This window comes from Ostrea edulis, chromosome 10, assembly GCF_947568905.1.
Source record: "Ostrea edulis chromosome 10, xbOstEdul1.1, whole genome shotgun sequence".
In the NCBI taxonomy this organism is placed as follows: domain Eukaryota; kingdom Metazoa; phylum Mollusca; class Bivalvia; order Ostreida; family Ostreidae; genus Ostrea; species Ostrea edulis.
The window spans coordinates 1,417,455-1,439,348 of NC_079173.1; the positions used below are offsets into that span (position 1 = coordinate 1,417,455).

General features: G+C 38.7%; 1 protein-coding gene across 2 annotated transcripts in view; it reads right to left on the reverse strand.

Annotated features, from left to right (window-relative positions):
- Positions 1 to 21,894, reverse strand: part of LOC125666499 (sodium/potassium/calcium exchanger 4-like) — a 53,767-nt gene that overhangs the window by 11,742 nt on the left and 20,131 nt on the right. Inside the window, exons 5-6 of one of the 2 annotated variants that reach the window (XM_048899657.2) lie at positions 8,960 to 9,060; positions 722 to 1,062 (exon numbers count right to left, since the gene is read on the reverse strand). In XM_048899657.2, the coding sequence (XP_048755614.2) occupies positions 722 to 1,062; positions 8,960 to 9,060 (442 nt within the window). Of the gene's footprint in view, positions 1 to 377; positions 668 to 721; positions 1,063 to 8,959; positions 9,061 to 21,894 lie in introns of both variants that reach the window. The other variant, XM_048899659.2, reaches the window with a different exon arrangement.

Genomic DNA, 21,894 nt, shown 5'->3' on the forward strand with positions numbered 1-21,894 from the left:
GTTGTTGATACTACAGGACCTCATTGAGGCGTATTAATCCAGTTGAAATTTAAGAAATAGAACGTCTGTCTCCAACGCACTTGATTAAACGTAGCTTAATTGTAATATGTACAGTAATATAAAACTCTGGTTGCTACAGTAAACACGTAGGTCAGTTTGAGAGGTGACAGGTAATTATGAAGGTTGCAATAGAGGGCGGGCTTGGTGTTTGAGAAGGATATGCTGAGAGCGGAGGGATTTTATTGGACTTTGCTTGGTCTACGGGAAATTTTTCTTTCACCAGCAGTGAATGAAATTTACGTGCTGCACAATTACTTTGTGCATGTGCAGAGGTTGCTAGCAGACGGCTGGAACCAGAATAAGCTTAGAAATCTTACAGTCTTTATGATCGGCACTTTTTGTAAACGACCTATTGTCGTGGCTATTAAATGAGGTATCGACTTCCTTCGGTATGGTATTGTCGCCATTCGACCCTGACTTATCAGCTTTTTCTGATTCCAAAAGCGCCTGAGTTTCGTTTTGGTGGGCAACAGAGCGGAAACGATCCTCGATTCTCCCTCCGGAAAGTATGTACATTTGTCGATAGAAGAACTGCTCCAACCTCACGTTGAAGTACATCAAGACAATGTACAATATGTACATTATAAACAACACGAGACTCTCATACCTAGGGAAATAGAAAGTAGAACTAATTAGATACGAAATGTGAAAGTAGACTCACAATCTTTATGTCCCTCTGCAGGGTGGTAATCTTTTTCGTCCCCTTCATTGCTGTTGCCGTCACTTTTATCGCTTTCATCGTCATCTTTTTTAACACTAAATGTTGTTTCGTCATCATTTGAGGAAGGAGTGCCGTTCGGATTAGCTATGCTGCTTTCATAGTACAGTGGTTTGGCTGCCTCGGTCTGGTTAGAGTTATGATCTTCGTGTCGGTGCTTTTTTGCATGTTTTCGATTTTTGATTTTCTTGACTAGTCCTTCCATGAACGGCTCAATGGATTTGTTAAAGTACATCAAAATAATGTATACGACATACATGGAAACCAGAATCAGCCCTTCATACCTACAATGTAGACCCACGTGTTAGTGTCAACAACAACTACCTACAATGTAGACCCGCGTGTTAGTGTCAACAACAACTACCTACAATGTAGACCCGCGTGTTATAATCAGTGTCAACAACAACTACCTACAATGTAGACCCGCGTGTTAGTGTCAACAACAACTACCTACAATGTAGACCCGCGTGTTATAATCAGTGTCAACAACAACTACCTACAATGTAGACCCGCGTGTTAGTGTCAACAACAACTACCTACAATGTAGACCCGCATGTTAGTGTCAACAACAACTACCTACAATGTAGACCCGCGTGTTACTGTCAACAACAACTACCTACAATGTAGACCCGCGTGTTAGTGTCAACAACAACTCCCTACAATGTAGACCCACGTGTTAGTGTCAACAACAACTACCTACAATGTAGACCCGCGTGTTATAATCAGTGTCAACAACAACTACCTACAATGTAGACCCGCGTGTTAGTGTCAACAACAACTACCTACAATGTAGACCCGCGTGTTATAATCAGTGTCAACAACAACTACCTACAATGTAGACCCGCGTGTTAGTGTCAACAACAACTACCTACAATGTAGACCCGCGTGTTATAATCAGTGTCAACAACAACTACCTACAATGTAGACCCACGTGTTATAATCAGTGTTAATAACAACTACCTACAATGTAGACCCACGTGTTACTGTCAACAACAACTACCTACAATGTAGACCCGCGTGTTAGTGTCAACAACAACTACCTACAATGTAGACCCGTGTGTTATAATCAGTGTCAACAACAACTACCTACAATGTAGACCCGCGTGTTACTGTCAAGAACAACTACCTACAATGTAGACCCGCGTGTTAGTGTCAACAACAACTACCTACAATGTAGACCCGCGTGTTAGTGTCAACAACAACTACCTACAATGTAGACCCGCGTGTTATAATCAGTGTCAACAACAACTACCTACAATGTAGACCCGCGTGTTAGTGTCAACAACAACTACCTACAATGTAGACCCGCGTGTTACTGTCAACAACAACTACCTACAATGTAGACCCGCGTGTTATAATCAGTGTCAACAACAACTACCTACAATGTAGACCCGCGTGTTACTGTCAACAACAACTCCCTACAATGTAGACCCGCGTGTTACTGTCAACAACAACTACCTACAATGTAGACCCGCGTGTTATAATCAGTGTTAATAACAACTACCTACAATGTAGACCCGCGTGTTATAATCAGTGTCAACAACAACTACCTACAATGTAGACCCACGTGTTACTGTCAACAACAACTACCTACAATGTAGACCCGCGTGTTAGTGTCAACAACAACTACCTACAATGTAGACCCGCGTGTTATAATCAGTGTCAACAACAACTACCTACAATGTAGACCCGCGTGTTATAATCAGTGTCAACAACAACTACCTACAATGTAGACCCGCGTGTTACTGTCAACAACAACTACCTACAATGTAGACCCGCGTGTTAGTGTTAATAACAACTACCTACAATGTAGACCCGCGTGTTATAATCAGTGTCAACAACAACTACCTACAATGTAGACCCGCGTGTTACTGTCAACAACAACTACCTACAATGTAGACCCACGTGTTATAATCAGTGTCAACAACAACTACCTACAATGTAGACCCACGTGTTATAATCAGTGTCAACAACAACTACCTACAATGTAGACCCGCGTGTTACTGTCAACAACAACTATCTACAATGTAGACCCGCGTGTTATAATCAGTGTCAACAACAACTACCTACAATGTAGACACACGTGTTATAATCAGTGTCAACAACAACTACCTACAATGTAGACCCGCGTGTTACTGTCAACAACAACTACCTACAATGTAGACCCGCGTGTTACTGTCAACAACAACTACCTACAATGTAGACCCACGTGTTATAATCAGTGTCAACAACAACTACCTACAATGTAGACCCGCGTGTTACTGTCAACAACAACTACCTACAATGTAGACCCACGTGTTATAATCAGTGTCAACAACAACTACCTACAATGTAGACCCGCGTGTTACTGTCAACAACAACTACCTACAATGTAGACCCGCGTGTTATAATCAGTGTCAACAACAACTACCTACAATGTAGACCCACGTGTTACTGTCAACAACAACTACCTACAATGTAGACCCGCGTGTTATAATCAGTGGCAACAACAACTACCTACAATGTAGACTCACGTGTTATAATCAATGTCAACAACAACTACCTACAATGTAGACCCGCGTGTTATAATCAGTGTCAACAACAACTACCTACAATGTAGACCCGCGTGTTATAATCAGTGTCAACAACAACTACCTACAATGTAGACCCGCGTGTTATAATCAGTGTCAACAACAACTACCTACAATGTAGACCCACGTGTTATAATCAGTGGCAACAACAACTACCTACAATGTAGACCCGCGTGTTATAATCAGTGGCAACAACAACTACCTACAATGTAGACCCGCGTGTTACTGTCAACAACAACTACCTACAATGTAGACCCGCGTGTTACTGTCAACAACAACTACCTACAATGTAGACCCGCGTGTTAGTGTCAACAACAAGTCTTAATGAAATACAAATAGCATCATTCTGTGCACAAGACAACAGCCATTGTATTTCTGATCAAAGTGCACAAGATTTTCTACAAAATGGGTAGAGTGTATTGTATATTGATTTATTACACGCAACTAACAATGTCTATTGTTAATCTAACATTATTGTTATTTTAACATTAAATCAATCTTAATTTTTCTAATGTACACGTTGTGTTAACTTAAAAACAATTAAAATTAGATTAACATTAATTGTTTAACGTTATATGTCAATGTTAACTTAAAATTCCACGTTTGCAGAATTAGAAAATTAACACTAACAGAAAATCAACGTTGATCTTTTATAACAAAATAATCAGAAAGTGTCATTGTTACGTCATATTTCTTGGAACTCTCCGTGCTTGTAAGTTTATAAGTTGGAAGAGCTGTGGCATTTCCGTGACTTCTTTCAACGAATTTATCAGTTTGACACTGTGACGTCACCGTTATCGTTTAGTGTGATATTGTGATGTATAGAATGCTTTCTGTGTTGTTTTATCGGGTGATGAAGTTGTAAGAGAGAGAGAGAGAAAGAGAGAGAGAGAGAGAGAGAGAGAGAGAGAGAGAGAGAGAAAGAAGAAAAACCACCAAGAAAAAAACCCATTACCATCACTAACACAGCGGGAAATGCATTTTCCCCTTCAATGCTTGTTACCTACATCACCCGATAAAACGACAAAGAAAACATTTTATTGTTTATATTCATACTTATATGTATCTTTTCAAAAAAATATTAAGTAGGTTTAAGTAATGGAATTTCATGCATTGACCCATTCGTGGTTTAAAAACAGAACAGCCAATAAAAACAGAACAACCAATGCACCGTCTGACCTTGACCTTGACGACGCTCCGTATTTGGTACTAAGAAACCGGATCAAACTAGTTAGCAACAAACATGTATTAATTAATTGTCTATGATGAAAGCAGTGTCCATTAGGGAAGGTAAATATTGTGAATTGTATTTAACCACGACAGATTTCATTGTTTTCATAACAAAATAATGTTAGACGGCAGTGATTGATCGATTGATTGATTGATTGTCCAGAAACACTTATAATGTACAAAATATTTTGTAAATTGTAGAACCTGTATAAATATACATCTAGTCCTCTCAGGGTTATTTACACACATCCGAACAGCATTCTATAATTATTTAACGATTATGATTAATTAACGATTAAAAGTACACTTGGAATTTCAATACTCCTGGTAAAAAAAGAAAATTGATTTGCCGCTGACTTCATAGTCAGCAGACGTTAATGAAACCACGCGGACTTCATAGTCAGCAGGTGCTAATGTGTCCAATATAAATCCAATAAGGTCGTATTCAGTCTACAGTCCCGTAATTCACATGTAATTCACATGTAAGAGAAGAATGAGAGACTACGTATTAGAAATCAGCTGATCGGATTGACATTCTTTTGTGGAGGAAATGAGATGAGATCTTTAATTACATCCCCTATGTTAGTGATGATGAGAACTTAAATTACATCGCCTGGGTTACTGATGACTTGAGCATGTACGGAAGCAGCTCACGTCGCGTTCCTGTAAGTGATTGTTGTATCTGCCCCTTGTTCGAGAAACCGTTGCCGAAATATTGGTGCTTAATAGTATGATGAGGCGAAGAGAAGTGCAAGACATTGTCATACATTTGTAAACTCTTGAATTCCAATTATTTAGAATCAGCCTGTGTTGTTATAAGACTTCTAGATGTTCAACATCCTCAAGGTTATAGTGATGGTTCCAGACAAAAACCTTAATCAATGTGATACGTGAAATACATAAATTATTGTCAGACCTGGTTTTGTCTACTTATATACAAAGGATTATGCTAGCTATCCGTTAAGTGGGGGACTTCTGGTTAGGTTAAATAAAGATTGAAGCGTGTATTATTTTATGCATTGCCAGAGCAAGTCACATTTCCAAATAAATAAACTCCATTACGGGAGATGTACAAATGGTGTTGATCTTGTAAAGGAAGTAGTTGCTCATATTGACGTTAACTAGACCTAACCCGTGGTTTGAAAGAAGACGTATTGGATAGAGCCAGACTAGATGTTTTGTTCGAAGCCATGTTTAATATATACATGTGTATCTTAAAAAAAAATGAAATTTTAATTTGTTATCATTAACTCAATTTTTGTTCCATAATCATGAAAATCCTAAATATTTCAATAGGTTCAAAACAAATATAGTTTCTAACAATATATTCCGAAACAGGCACGAAGAATTAGGCTGCCCCGCCCCCTCGTCTTTGACAATGAGCATTTTGTTTTTATTTTGTAGTGCAAATAGATTAAGACTGTCCCCAACCCCATTACTTTTAAAAGTAGTTGTACATGAAAAGAATATAAGCTTGAAAGTTGTTGATAACAAATATTTCACCAAACCTAACCCCAAGTGAACATATATATCAATGTATAACTTCAAGGACGACTACCTCAAAATCAAGATTAGCTTCATCCCATCATATTTCTACAGGAAGTTAGGTATATGAATAGCTTTTAATTACAGTGTTTGCAAAAATATTCATTGACAGGTTTTTGAGCAGTGCTTCATTTAGTATCTGGACTACCCTGTTTTTGAGTACTAATTTCCACCCCAAATCCTTAAATTTTCCCAATTTCTTATTATATTGTTATGTTTAAGCATGTTATTATTATATATTTTATATTTTGCATACATTCTAAAAATTATTGTAAAAGATATAGATAAAAATTCCACCAAATTATTTTTTTGAATTGAAAATCGGAATGATCTTGTAAAATTCACAATTTTCGAAAAGGGGGGTAATTCAAAGCTTATTATCATCCTTGTATACCTAGAAAGTGGTCATGCAATTTATACACATTGTACAGGACATCCTGATGGTGCTTCATGTAAAATAGAAAAAATATTTATTGACTAGTTATTTTTGGCCATATTGTCCCGCATGTCCTTAATGTTATTAGGACGCGACGTTGTCAGGACGTGACGTTATTAAGACGTGATGTTGATAGGACGTGACGTTATTAGGACGTGACGTTATCAGGACATGACGGTATTAGTACGTGACGTTTTCTGGACGTGACGTTATTATGACGTGACGTTATTAGGACGTGGTGCTATATACAACACCTGTAGAATACATACATTCTTTTGATATACAGACGATTTACAGTATACATATAGGCGTTTTACCGTATATACACAGGCGTTTTACAGAATACATAGGCGTTTTACAGTAGATATAGGCGTTTTAGAGTAGATATAGTCGTTTTACAGTATATATAGACGTGTTACAGTATTGATTGACGTTTTACAGTAGATATAGGCGTTTTACAGTAGTTATAGGCGTTTTACAGTAGCTATAGGTGTTTTACAGTAGCTGTAGGCGTTTTACAGTATTGATAGACATTTTACAGTAGATATAGGCCTTTTACAGGAGATATAGGCATTTTACAGTAGCTATAGGCGTTTTACAGTATTGATATCCGTTTCACAGTAGATATAGGCGTTTTACAGTGTATACATGCGTTTTACATTAGATATAGGCGTTTTACAGTATATATAGGCGTTTTACAGGAGATACAGGCGTTTTACAGGAGATACAAGCGTTTTACAGTATATACATGCGTTTTGCAGGCGTTTTGATCGTTTTGAAAATTATTCCGCATATTAAGTTAAGGTTATTTGTAATTGAATGACTAGTTGTTTAATGAGACAAGCGTGTCGCCTGCTGGCGACACCAATGACACGACAGAAACTATCCTAACTCTGACCAATCAACACCATTCTAACTCTGACCAATCGATGTGTACGTTTTAAGAACCACGTGTGCTTATTCGTCGATGGCATTATTTAAACACTTATTTTGTAATGTATAATTCATAACGTTGAACAGGTAAATTAAACAAGACGCGTCTGCATCCCAGCACAACCCAAATTGGTTCCGGAAAGAAATGTATTCTAAAGTCGAAGGTGCGGACGCTGAACCAAAAGCTCCCTACACATGTTAGTTATCTCCGTCATGTTCCACAAATAGCACCGACACATTTACTAGAAACACAGACAAAACAGGAACCATTCTCTCACCAGAGGGCGCGTTACGCAAGCTTCACTTACACCTCTGTCAACGCTTGGAATCATGTGACAATTTAATCACATTACACTATAAACAGTCATTCTCGTTTCCTTTCCCTTTGAAAGCTCTGCTAACAGGTGATACATCAGGCTCTTTTCATTGTCCGCTGGCACGTTAATAAATATGCATTTACCATTCAGCTGTTTGTCTCTTTTTTTACAAGTTTTGTCATATTTTTACAGCCTTTCTTACTTTTGATTCCATGTTTACATTTAAATCCCCACCACGTGAATGTCCTACATTCATACGCATATTACGAAGTAGTTCCAAATTTAGGATAAGAAAATGGCGATTTTAAACAAGATACAGTAAACATTAATTTAATCGCATGTCCCAGTAGTCGGCTAGAAAGCTTTACAGAGTCTGTGTTCATTTCATGAATGTATTAAAGTACCGATTTATAAAAATAAAATTTACTTACTTTTCATAATATGACTCAATATTTAGTCCAAAACATGTACTAAGCATATTAGAAACTTTTACAATATTTTTGTAGAAAGTCGTTGACGGAAGTGTAGTGCACGTAGCGCACGGAACTCTGGGTAGAGAATGCACAGGTACAAATAACACCGACAGAAGTTTGTACCAACAGTTAGACAAATCTTGATGTCAGTACCAGAGTCCTTATACTGTGTAAACAGACTCAATTCTTAGCTAAAATCTCCATGAATAAAAAGAAGGATATGTGCTGCATCATACTAATACTAGTAGTTAAACTGGTTCTTACCACTGCATTTCGTTTCTTCCAATAATAGTAGTTCCGTGAGAATCCGGGTTAGAATAGGTCTCCAGTACCCCCTTGCTTGTCGTACGAGGCGACTAAATGGGGCGGTCCTTCGGATGAGACCGCAAAAACCGAGGCCCCGTGTCACAGCAGTTGTGGCACGATAAAGATCCCTCCCTGCTCAAAGGCCGTAAGCGCCGAGCATAGGCCTTAATTTTGCCCTTCAACGGCAGTGGTGACGTCTCCATATGAGTGAAAGATTCTCGAGAGGGACGTTAAACAATATTTAATCAATTAATCAATCCAAAAATAGTAGTTAAACTGGTTCTTACCATTGCATTCAATACTATTAGTTAAACTGGTTCTTAACACTGAACTTCGTTTCTTTCAATACTATCAGTTAAACTGGTTCTTACCACTGCACTTCGTTGTCGTATATGGTGATGATGAGGGCTGTTACGGATATGAGGTAGTAAAGCGAGTCACGAAGAACCGGGTACCAGGTTAGCCTCACAATCTGAAAACGAGGCAAAATTAGTTGTCTCTCTTTTAAGATTCAACAATTGTATGTGGACACAGAAATACCATAGTCTCGCTCTCTCCCTGTACTCTCGTCTTCCCAGCGAGTCTCTCTCTCTCTCTCTCTCTCTCTCTCTCTCTCTCTCTCTCTCTCTCTCTCTCTCTCCGCGCTCTCGTGTTCTCACGAGGCATTCCGTCTATCTTCTATCCATTGTTCCTGTAAAACGAGGTTTTGGCGGCTGTAAATTTTAGCGAATTGAAGAGGCAGAGGTACATCAACAATATTAACTTTCGTAAATTTGGCGATTTGCCAATATCTGAAATAGACTGAAATAAGCACGCAGCAAAAAACTGATACAAGGTAAGAAACAGAATTTTAAAAAAGAAAACAAATTTGTTTGATTTAAAAATGTATAGTGATAGATTAGAAATTTACTTTTTGGAGACTTGAATGCAATGTTCAGAGTACGGTTGAAGCCTCATTTACCAGTAGTGTAGTGACAAACGAACTCAGCTTTGCCGTCAAGATTGAAATAAATGATCGAGAATATCAGCCTTTAAAATGAGATAATCGATACAGCATTAAAATACTGTTATGTAAAAAAGGACATTACAACATGCCGAGTCATATCCATTGCAAGATAAACTAGTTACGGGACAAATCACCACACAAAAGTCAATGTTTGGTTTAAATTGATACGACTCGGTGAAGACGACCCGGAAATGATTTCAGAGGATGGTGACACTGCCGTGCTATTTATGTCACCTTCCCTACAAGTTTTTATTTCGTAAAATTGATCGCAACCAATCCCTTCATCACTGTGACATACAAGGCATGGGAAAATACGAAAGAATGAAAAGGACCGCGGGGGTTTCCCTAATTTTGCAGATCTTAGAGCGTGTATTACTCACACCAAATACGGTTTTCTGATCGCGTTTCTTCTAGTGCTGAATGGTGGGTGTTTATGGCGTGTTATGGAAATACGATTTCCTTTCCGCACGAAGAGGGCGCTTAAAATAAAACTTAGATAAGAAAATGCAGTTGTTGACGATGAGAAATATTGGATTTCCATTGTCATAAAACATATGTTCCGATGATATAAATCTTTCATTACATTCGTTTAACAGGTTGAATTCCACATTGATTAGCTAATTTTAGATCCGTGATGTGTATTGAAGTACGCTGTAAGGCGGGACTAACATTGTTCAACACCAAGACGAGCCCCCAGCAGACCAGTGTTCAACACCAAGACGAGCCCCCAGCAGAACAGTGTTCAACACCAAGACGAGCCCCCAGCAGATCAGTGTTCAACCCAAGACGAGGTCAACACCAAGACGAGCCCCCAGCAGATCAGTGTTCAACCCAAGACGAGCCCCCAGCAGATCAGTGTTCAACCCAAGACGAGCCCCCAGCAGATCAGTGTTCAACCCAAGACGAGGTCAACACCAAGACGAGCCCCCAGCAGATCAGTGTTCAACACCAAGACGAGCCCCCAGCAGACCAGTGTTCAACACCAGGACGAGCCCCCAGCAGACCAGTGTTCAACACCAAGACGAGCCCCCAGCAGACCAGTGTTCAACCCAAGACGAGCCCCCAGCAGAACAGTGTTCAACCCAAGACAAGCCCCCAGCAGACCAGTGTTCAACATCAAGACGAGCCCCCAGCAGACCAGTGTTCAACATCAAGACGAGCCACCAGCAGACCAGTGTTCAACACCAAGACGAGCCCCCAGCAGACCAGTGTTCAACACCAAGACGAGCCCCCAGCAGACCAGTGTTCAACACCAAGACGAGCCCCCAGCAGACCAGTGTTCAACACCAAGACGAGCCCCCAGCAGACCAGTGTTCAACACCAAGACGAGCCCCCAGCAGACCAGTGTTCAACACCAAGACGAGCCCCCAGCAGACCAGTGTTCAACACCAAGACGAGCCCCCAGCAGATCAGTGTTCAACCCAAGACGAGGTCAACACCAAGACGAGCCCCCAGCAGATCAGTGTTCAACACCAAGTCGAGCCCCCAGCAGACCAGTGTTCAACACCAAGACGAGCCCCCAGCAGACCAGTGTTCAACACCAAGACGAGCCCCCAGCAGACCAGTGTTCAACCCAAGACGAGCCCCCAGCAGACCAGTGTTCAACCCAAGACGAGCCCCCAGCAGACCAGTGTTAAACACCAAGACGAGCCCCCAGCAGATCAGTGTTCAACACCAAGACGAGCCCCCAGCAGATCAGTGTTCAACACCAAGACGAGCCCCCAGCAGACCAGTGTTCAACATCAAGACGAGCCACCAGCAGACCAGTGTTTAACATCAAGACGAGCCCCCAGCAGACCAGTGTTCAACCCAAGACGAGCCCCCAGCAGACGAGTGTTCAACACCAAGACGAGCCCCCAGCAGACCAGTGTTCAACACCAAGACGAGCCCCCAGCAGACCAGTGTTCAACACCAAGACGAGCCCCCAGCAGATCAGTGTTCAACCCAAGACGAGGTCAACACCAAGACGAGCCCCCAGCAGATCAGTGTTCAACCCAAGACGAGCCCCCAGCAGATCAGTGTTCAACCCAAGACGAGGTCAACACCAAGACGAGCTCCCAGCAGATCAGTGTTCAACCCAAGACGAGCCCCCAGCAGATCAGTGTTCAACCCAAGACGAGGTCAACACCAAGACGAGCCCCCAGCAGATCAGTGTTCAACACCAAGACAAGGAAGGAGCCCCCCCCCCCGACCAATTATTGAATGAAGAAGAACAGGACTCTCACAATCACTGTTTAGATCTGTGGACCTTAAAGGGGCTATATTTTATCACCAAAAATTTAATTCAGAGAACATTGCCCCATCTTATATATTTCAATAAGAACACCAGTATTTAATGATTTCAAACACTTTTTACCCTCAAAAAAGGCACATGAATATACAAAACAGGCACATGAATACGTGATTTTGGTGATTAAATGGTTATTGGCATGCAAGACAATAATTCTTCCTGATATAGTTCTTTACACTACAAACGGTTATCTGACGTAGTTTCATTAGGTTTCTCATGTGTTCGTACAAAATAAATGTTCCTTTTAGTCATTGATATACATGTGCTATGCCGTTGAGATATTTTGAAGGAAAAAAATGGTTGCCAGTTAGCGGAAATGAAATCGCTTATAACCACAAGAGGGCAAAGTTAAATATGTTGTACATACATATCGGGATATAGGCATACAAGATAATGTTTGAATTAACAATCTATATTGAACGGAATACAATGAGTTTAATCTAATCTCCATAACTTAGAATATAGACACTGATTGTCATTGCGTCAGGACGATGGTCCATTGTTATATTATACGCGTGCTAGATATTTGTTTTGATTGGTCTGACTTGCGAATTGGATATTTCAAGTATTTAACAAAACACCAACTGTACATGTTTTTGCGTATATGATAATTTGTATAAAAATCATCCTCACGCGCAGCACGCCACAGATATAAGATGGTAAAAATCAAGTTGTAAATACTTTGACAAAAAACAAAAATTGGCAAGTCGTGAAAATAACAACACGTGCACAATCATGCATGTCCCCCAGGTGTAATCTGCACTGATTGGATGGACTTAACAATGCAGCATATCTATATAGCAGGTATTGAACAGCCAACAATTGTAACGGATGGTGTTTCTCCGCGAATTATGCTTTTGAAAAATAAATCAAATGAATTATCTATGAATTAATTCGGTTGTGTTGGTATTAATGAGATTGCTTTTGAACATGAACCATATTGGAGTCTTGTACAATGTATTTTTTCTTTCTTATTTTGTTTTCATTGCCCTAAATCTAGCTAATTTAGCTCTAGATATACAGTGATCTACAGCCGCCTTATTGAATTTATAAATGTTTAGCAACCAATTTCAGACCTCCGTTGCTATCAGCATTAGAGACAGTATTCCAGCACATCTGTCTCCTAATTAGCCGACATGAAATGTCATGTTTCGTCTCCAATTGTTACAGATATGAAATCCTCTAACTATTGCGGAATTACAACTAACACATGACTTATTTAATTCAGTTTTTGAAATGTAGTCATATCCAGATATTTGATAACCATCACGTGTGTTTTCCATTACTTTAATCTGACTTACAATGTAGAAAACATTCCCTGTCGCAGTTCTTCAGGGGGAAATTAAGAATTTGATTAAAAGGATTTTTTGTTTTAAAAATTGATTTTTTTTTTATTACCAGCTAAGTCGAAGTATTCTTAAGAACGCTGATCATTAGTGAGTAAGAAGTTAATCATTATATATATTACTTTGTTACTGAGTTTAGCAAAAAGTCAATCGATCTATACGTTACCTAGTCACTGAATTTAGTGAGAAGTTAATCATTATATATTATGTAGCAATATTCCAGTATCACCTGCATATGGTGTTTATATATCTCAACTGATTCGATACGCAAGAGATTGTTCTGCTTATGGTCAGTTTTTCAATCGAAGCAGGCTACTGACAAACAAGGTGATGGTACAGGGGTTCCAACAGTCTCGTTTAAAGTAGCATTTCGGAAATTCTATGGTCGTTATAACGAACATGATTAGAAGTCAATAATTTTATATTACCCAGTAACTGAACACAACAAGAAGTCAATCCTTTTATATTACCTAGAAACAGAACATGATAAGAAGTCAATAATTTTATATTACCCAGTAACTGAACACAACAAGTCAATCATCTTATATTACCTAGAAACAAAACATGATAAGAAGTCAATAATTTTATATTACCCTGTAGGTAAACACCAACAAGTCAATCATCTTATATTACCTAGAAACAACACATGATAAGAAGTCAATAATCTTATATCATGTAGTAACAAAGTCTAGCTATGTGAAGATTAAACAATCCTCTTCATCACTTTTCATTTTGTGGCCCCGCCCATTAGATTTCTTAATGCTATTTATCTTGCATCATAAAACGCTTAGCGAGGTTCTTTCATGCTTTTTGATTATATTACCACCAAGTTTTTATCGCCTTGAAGAAACAGTTGGTATATACAAAAGGAGATTAACGGGCCATCGTGATACGTCTCAGAGATAAACACCTCTCACCACCTCTCCGTAATAGTGGCAGTATACCCATCTCAAAACAGAGGAATCAAGCCATGTTTAAACGATGGAAAGAGATAAAACGATTGAAATGGAAACAAACCCTGCTTAGTGGATTTATACAGAAGATATCTAAGTACATTAAAAGAAAAACATCACAATAGAGTGCAGCCAAAAATTATAGGTGTATTATTGTGTAGCAAGTGCACTGACGTAAGTCGAAAATTGCATTGATAAAATAATCGAAAGCTAAATATATCAATCGATTCCATCGAGTACCTGTCCGCTTTAGTGCATTTTTCCTTCTATTTTTTGTTTTGGGAGCTATCTTTTCTCCCAAAGCATACACATGGCATAATGCGCACTAAGAATGAATAAACCCGCATAGTGAGGGATAGATCGTTAACAATCTCTGGCAAACTTTGTCACATATGTGCTTTATTTGCATTTTGGACTGAAATAGAAATATTGATAATTTCTGTAGATATACACTTCAGAATGGAAAGATTTCATCAAGTTATCTTCAATAAATCACCGGTTAATCTCCGATAATTCGATGATTTTAGTGCAAACAAAGATAGTGAAATTTAAAAGACCAATCTGTCACACACTTTTTCTGTAATCAGGCAGTATGTGTACTAGCATTTGCTTCTTTTCCGTCACTTTTTGAGCACATTGTTGTCTCCTACTGGAATATCCATCAGCATCAATTTATAGACATAGTCTAGCATTTTTACTTAACCGGTGGCGGATCAAGAGGGAATAATAAGGTGTGGCGGTATAAAATGGTGTCCGGTACATATTGTCGTCCCCCGGTACATATTGCCGTCCCCCGGTACATATTGCCGTCCGTCGGTACATATTGCCGTCCGTCGGTATAATATATCATACTGCTGTCAACGTCAATATGTGCGGAACATACTCTTTTTTCCCAACCTAAGCCGGTACAAGTTGTCGCCGACACAAACCTTACAATTATAATATTACGGTACAAATTGTCGTCGACACAAACCTTACAATTATAATAATACGGCACAAATTGTCGCCGACACAAACCTTACAATTGTAATAATACAGAAAGAGAGAGAGGGAGAGAGAGAGAGAGAGGGAGACAGACGGCACAAAATGTCGCCGGCGACAATGCTTGTACCAACACACACCCTTACAATAATAAGATGTGCATGTAGTATCAGCTATTGACCTACTTTTATCGAGTATGATTGGTTAGGGTTAGGGTTAACCCTGAATGTAGGCAATAATTTCATTAAGGACATCAATCATCTTTAATGATCAAATGATTTCGTGCTGGTTACTTAAGACATCAGTACACTACAGTTTTAAGTTGATCTCTCTCTCTCTCTCTCTCTCCTCTCTCTCTGTCTCTCCCTCTCTCTCTCTCTCTCTCTCTCTCTCTCTCTCTCTCTCTAATGGGACTTCTTTAATGAATTTAGATAGCTAAAAAATTCAAACAAAAACCTTTGGTACCAAAGTTTGGAAGAGAGAAATATATCTACGGTACATGCGTGGTACTAAGAAAGTAAAAACAAAAATTGAAATTTATCTCTATAATAATAATATAATAATGATAAAATTCATATAACGCCTTATATAAACCAAATTACTCTAAGCTACCTTATATAAACCAAATTACTCTAAGCTACGTTATATAAACCAAATTACTCTAAGCTACTATATATCAACCAAATTACTCTAAGCTACTTTATATGGGTAAGAAGAGGAATGCAACAATAAAACACAAATAAATGAAATTAAATCACAGTATGGGATAATGTCTTATGTTAATAAAATTGACAATAAAAATACCCACTATATTCAAGACCAATGACTACAGTTTATTTATTTTATTACTATCAAGATGTATATCAAATGAATGTCTTTTTGTATATTTCCACATGAAACAGACAACTATGAAATGAACAGATCGTGAAACAGACACCTGTGAAATGAACAGATCGTGAAACAGACAAACATATAATCTTTTAATGTGATTGACAAAAAGGCGACCGCGGCCTCCATTAAATATTGATATTGGAATCGCACAAATAACGCGAGGGGAAAAAAATGCCTTGTTCTGGTATATAAGATAGATATTGCCGGCTACTACATGTGCCAACGGACGACAATATGTACCATTAAGGGGGTTGCAACCCAATGGACTGAACACAGAAATAGATGTAGATTTTTTTTTATTTTTTTTTGCATTTCTGGGTCTTCAACCCACCCATCCCATTTCCTTCTCGGGCATAACAGGTACAAACTTATCTATAAAAAATATTTCCTGCTCCTGCCGTACCCCACCCCGTCTGAATATTTCCTGTTACTGCCGTACCCCACCCCGTCTGAATATTTTCTGTTCCTGTATAATGCTCAGGATTCGCTGATGAAAATTTCAGACTTATATTTACAATTTCTGGACGATATCGATGTAAAAACAATATTGACCTCAGAATCTTGTTATTTGAATGATTACCCTCTTTTTCCTTCTTTTGTACATCCGTATTAATTCCCATGGATTACTTGTAGTCAGAACAACTTACTTAATGACAACTAGTGTGTATAAGAAACTTATCTTAAGGTTACTATCACTGGATTTAGGGAGGGGGTGCAGGTTATTGAGGTTTGTACGGGTCATTAGGGTTTGTGGGGCTTATTGGGGTTTGTGGGGATTATTGGGGGTTTGAACGGGTCATTTGGGGTTTTGCGGGTTATTGGGGTTTGTGTGGGTTATTGGGGTTTATGCGGGTTATTGAGGGCCGTTGTGTGGGTTATTGGGGTTTGTGCGGCTTATTGGGATTATTGGGGGCTATTGGGGTTTCTGCAGCTTATTGGGGAATTATTGGGGGTTTGTGCGGGTTAATGGGGGTTGTGGGGATTATTGGGGTGAGGCGTTATTGGGGAATTGTACGGGTTATTGGAGGTTTGTGCGGCTTGTTTGGGGTTGTGGGGATTATTAGGGGGGGGGGGGGGCTACGGGTTATTGGGGGGTTTGTGCAGGTTGTTGGGGGTGCGGGTTATTGGGGGTTTGTGAGAATTATTGGGGGTTTGTTAGGGTTGAAACTATATCTTAAGCTTACTATCACTTGACTCGAGGGTTATTGGGGGTTTGTACGGGTTAAACCTATATGTTATGGTTACTATAACTAGATTTGGGAGGTTGTACGGGTTGTTTATTTGTTTTGTGGTTTATTTTCTCCTTTTCTATGTGTTCCCTCTTTACAATTCTAAAAAAAATAATCTTCGTTTCTCAAAACAGATTTAGGTTTCTAGGTCGGGAAGTTTTTACGTAATTGAACGCGAGTTAACGACCTCATACACAGAGAAAAAACCTGCCGTCATATCTTAAAGATTTATCCTTACTCTTGTATGAAGATGTATGCGTTTTTTTTTTGTTTTTTTTTTTGTTTTTGTTTTTTTCTCAAGAAAATGACATCAGTAGCATGCCCAACAGGAAAATTTAATTTTAATTCCAACTCAACCATAGATATCCAACTTCATACCTAGTCACCTGTGAAAATTATACTCAATACCCACTCATCCGTGAAATTATACTTCATACCCACTCATCCGTTAAAATTATACTTCATACCCACTCATCCGTGAAAATTATACTTCATACCCATTCATCCGTGAAAATAATACCTCATACCCACTCATCCGTGAAAATTATACTTCATGCCCACTCATCCGTGAAAACTATACTCCATACCCACTCATCCGTGAAAATAATACTTCATACCCACTTATCCGTGAAAATTATACTTCATACCCACTCATCCGTGAAAATTATACTTCATACCCACTCATCCGTGAAAATTATACTTCATACCCACTCATCCGTGAAAGTTATACCCTATACTCACTTATCCGTGAAAATTACACCCCATACGCACTCATCCGTGAAAATTATACTTCATACTCACTCATCCGTGAAAATTATACTTAATGCCAACTCATTCCTGAAAATTATACTATCAGGTATATCGCCTGGCTCTACGGGGTACGTCCGCCGACCGTTGTGACCTCAAGCTGATTAAAACTAGATCTTTGATCCGCTCCAATATTCTAACAAACACGAGCACCTTATTTTCTAATTTTCCACATGAGTGACACACCCCTGACATTCACGAAGGGAGTTAGGTGGGCGGTTGAACAGGACCAGTCCACTTAGAGCCCCCCTCGTGCCCCGCCTCTATCCCACCCCTTTTAATCTCTACCTATCTCCTCCTAATCCCCCCCCCCCCCCCCCCATGTATCAAAATCCTATGGTGCTGACCTTCAAGTCTTGTGTTGGTGACCTTTAACCTTCACTTTAGCCTTCTCTTGTAAAAAGTATCGACCTTGAACATTTACAAGATATGAAATAAAACGTCTTAGTCAAGAAAAATTGATGGAGGGTTTCTCTTGGGGGTGGGGGGTGTAAACTTATGCATTTATGCATATAAGTGCGATCTCAGTAGTATACGAGTGCGGATAATTATTTTTCGACATTTCATTTAATCGATAAAACATTTCAACTTCCATTCACATTTTATTCAGATTTTTTTTCTCTCTCTCCTTGGATATAGCATCAAGTCACGGTGAAATGACACGCTAATTCTCAAGTGCACAGAGGTCAAATCCGAAATATTGACACTGATTTCAGCTCTGCAATAATAGCAGCCATTTGTTGATCTACTTCCTTGTCTTCTACACGAGGCTATTGCTGTAGAAATATTCATTGCCGGTGTTTTACCGTAATTTCCACAAAGTACACTGTTTAATTGTTTGACTAATAAGGCCTGATCTATTGATTCTCGATGCAGAAGTCGACAGTCGGAGTCTTTAACAGGATCGGCGGTGTTTGCTTGTCAGTTTTTGTCCCAAGTATAAATAACATGAAATCCCATGTTTAAATGAAAACATTCGGTTTTGTTTACAAAATCTGATTAATTCATTTCTATAACATAAAAAAATCGATATCTTTTTCCTGATCGCGTCAGATTCTATGAATATCATTAAGTCAGAATGCGGGTTATGAAGACATCGGACTCGAGTTTCATTCATTTATAAACGCTTCAGTGTATCACAGGTATAACTTGTTTTCCCCATTTTATTCTGAATAACACCGATAATTAAGTTACACCCTACATAACTCAATAATGACCCTCCTCTCTATATCATCTTCCTTATATCCGCTGACGTCATTACACAAACAAAACTTCTTGTCAACACACCACGGGTAAATTTCATTTCGCTCTCTCTCTCTCTCTCTCTCTCTCTCTCTCTCTCTCTCTCTCTCTCTCTCTCTCAGCCGGGGCAGATACTTCACTGTGTATAATAGTAATTATATATACTTTAAATCTATCATGTTTTAAATGTTCTAATAAATATTTACAGCAGCTGAGAATTGTGGGTTCTTCGGACAGTAAGTTTTTCTATTGTAGAAAATGCATTTTGTGTCATCGTGTTACGCTTAAGATTTTCTTATCGTTTTTACGATTATATATAAAAATACCCAGTAGTATTCAAAGCGCGTGATCCTAAACATCTGGAGTCAAAATGCGCGTGCAGTGCGATATAATCCTGCTGATTCTAACCTCGTGTATTACATATATCATGGATTATCAATAATCGTTCTCATGTTTTATGTCAATTTAAAAAATAATCTTCTGCCCGCTAATGATTATTTACCTCTTGAAAGGCAACTCGGTAAACTAATAAGAAAATCGTTCTCTTTAACTGCACCAAGCCTTAAGGCCAATTGCGCTCTCTCTCTCTCTCTCTCTCTCTTCTCTCTCTCTCTCTCTCTCTTCTCTCTCTCTCTCTCTTCTCTCTCTCTCTCTCTCTTCTCTCTCTCTCTCTTCTCTCTCTCGCTCTCTCTCTCTCTCTCTCTCTCTCTCTCTCGCTCTCTCTCTCGCTCTCTCTCTCTCTCTCTCTCTCTCTCTCGCTCTCTCTCTCTCTCTCGTTCACTGTTTAGAGATATATCTAGAGGGTAGCGGAGTATAGCGTTACGACCCCGCCCCACTTATGTTATGACCCCGCCCCCTCCTCCCCCTCCCCACTTATGCAGAAAAGTATTAACCAAAACAAAAGTCATCATTGTTGAAAAATCGAATTCTATCTTAAATTACACATAATGGATAGATTAATTAACCAACGGGTGGTAATTAGAGATAAAACCTGCTAATTAAGTACTCCATGTGATCATCGATCCGAATAGCTAAAATTCACTTACTGTAAATGTGAAAGGAAGAGAGAAAACCGACGCAGCAAACCAGACTGGGATTCGAACCCGGGGCCAAGTGTTCAACGACTGAGCAGCCTGTTTACCAGTGATTGAACCCGTCTGACCACCACATCCCTCCCTCCTCAACCCAGGATCTTAATCCCCTGACAGGCATTTGCATCTGTCAGTTTCAAGAGGCTGGTCTACGTTACGAGTGTAACAGGGAGGGATATGACGCAACGGACCAGAACGGGATTAGAACCCGGATCTGGGGCGTTGCATTTTCTCCCTTCCTGTTACACAAAGATTCATATAAAAAAAAATCGGGGAGTGCACTTGGCCCGTAGAAACAACGACTGTGGGAGAGTGGCTTCCTCTTTGATTTCAAGATGTGACTTACATGTTAGAAATATCAGAAATGTTCTCTCCTAGCCGGTCTTGTTATTTAACACGCTTTCTGTATCAGATTTTAATGCAACTTTTACATTCATATCATGATTTGTTTTAAGAATTTGCATTTTTTCATGTAAACTCAGTGCCACAATAAGATGATCGAGTGTGTCCAGTACATTGTCATTCAAAGGTTTTAAATTTCTCAGAAAAAAAATTAAACTTACTAAATTACTGATATTTATCGAAATAAAACATATTAAATTACTAATATTTATTGAAATCAAATATACTGAATTACTACTACTTGTTGAGTTTAATATCTATTGAGTTTGATATTTATTGAGTTTTGTTGATATTTCTTGAGTTTAATATTTATTGAGTTTAACATCTGTTGATTATTTGGTTCTGAAAAAATCCATCAATTCATATCTCAAATATGAGAGTAAGCCATATTTGTCCAGGGTCAATCTTGTACATTGGTTGGGGTCAATATCAAACTTTGGTGGATTGACAGAAAAGAACAGGAAATAATTGCTAGGTAATTTTTCGTCAGAGTTATAAAATTTGCAATATTAATGCAGCATACATTGTTTTATACTTAATCATCTAACACCCAATCAATAAAAGAGCATTTCACGTCTGTAGAACAAGAAATAGACACACCATGATATAAACATACCGCGAAATAAACAAAACACGAACTGAACATAACATGAAATATACACACCACGAAATAATGACACCAGAAAAAAAACATACCACGAAATAATGACACCAGAAAAAAAACATACCACGAAATAATGACACCAGAAAAAAAACATACCACGAAATAATCACACCAGAAAAAAAACATACCGCGAAATAATCACACCAGAAAATAAACATACCACGAAATAAGCATACCGCGAAATAAACAAAACGCGAAATAAACAAAACGCGAAATAAACAAAACACGAAATGAAAATAACATGAAATAATCACACCGCGAAATGAAGACTCCATAAATAAACATTTTACAAAATAAACATACCGCAAAATCAATGCGTCACAAGATAAACATATCTAAAAATAGACACAGAATGAAATTAAGATACCACGAAATTAATAATTATGAAATCAACACACCACAAA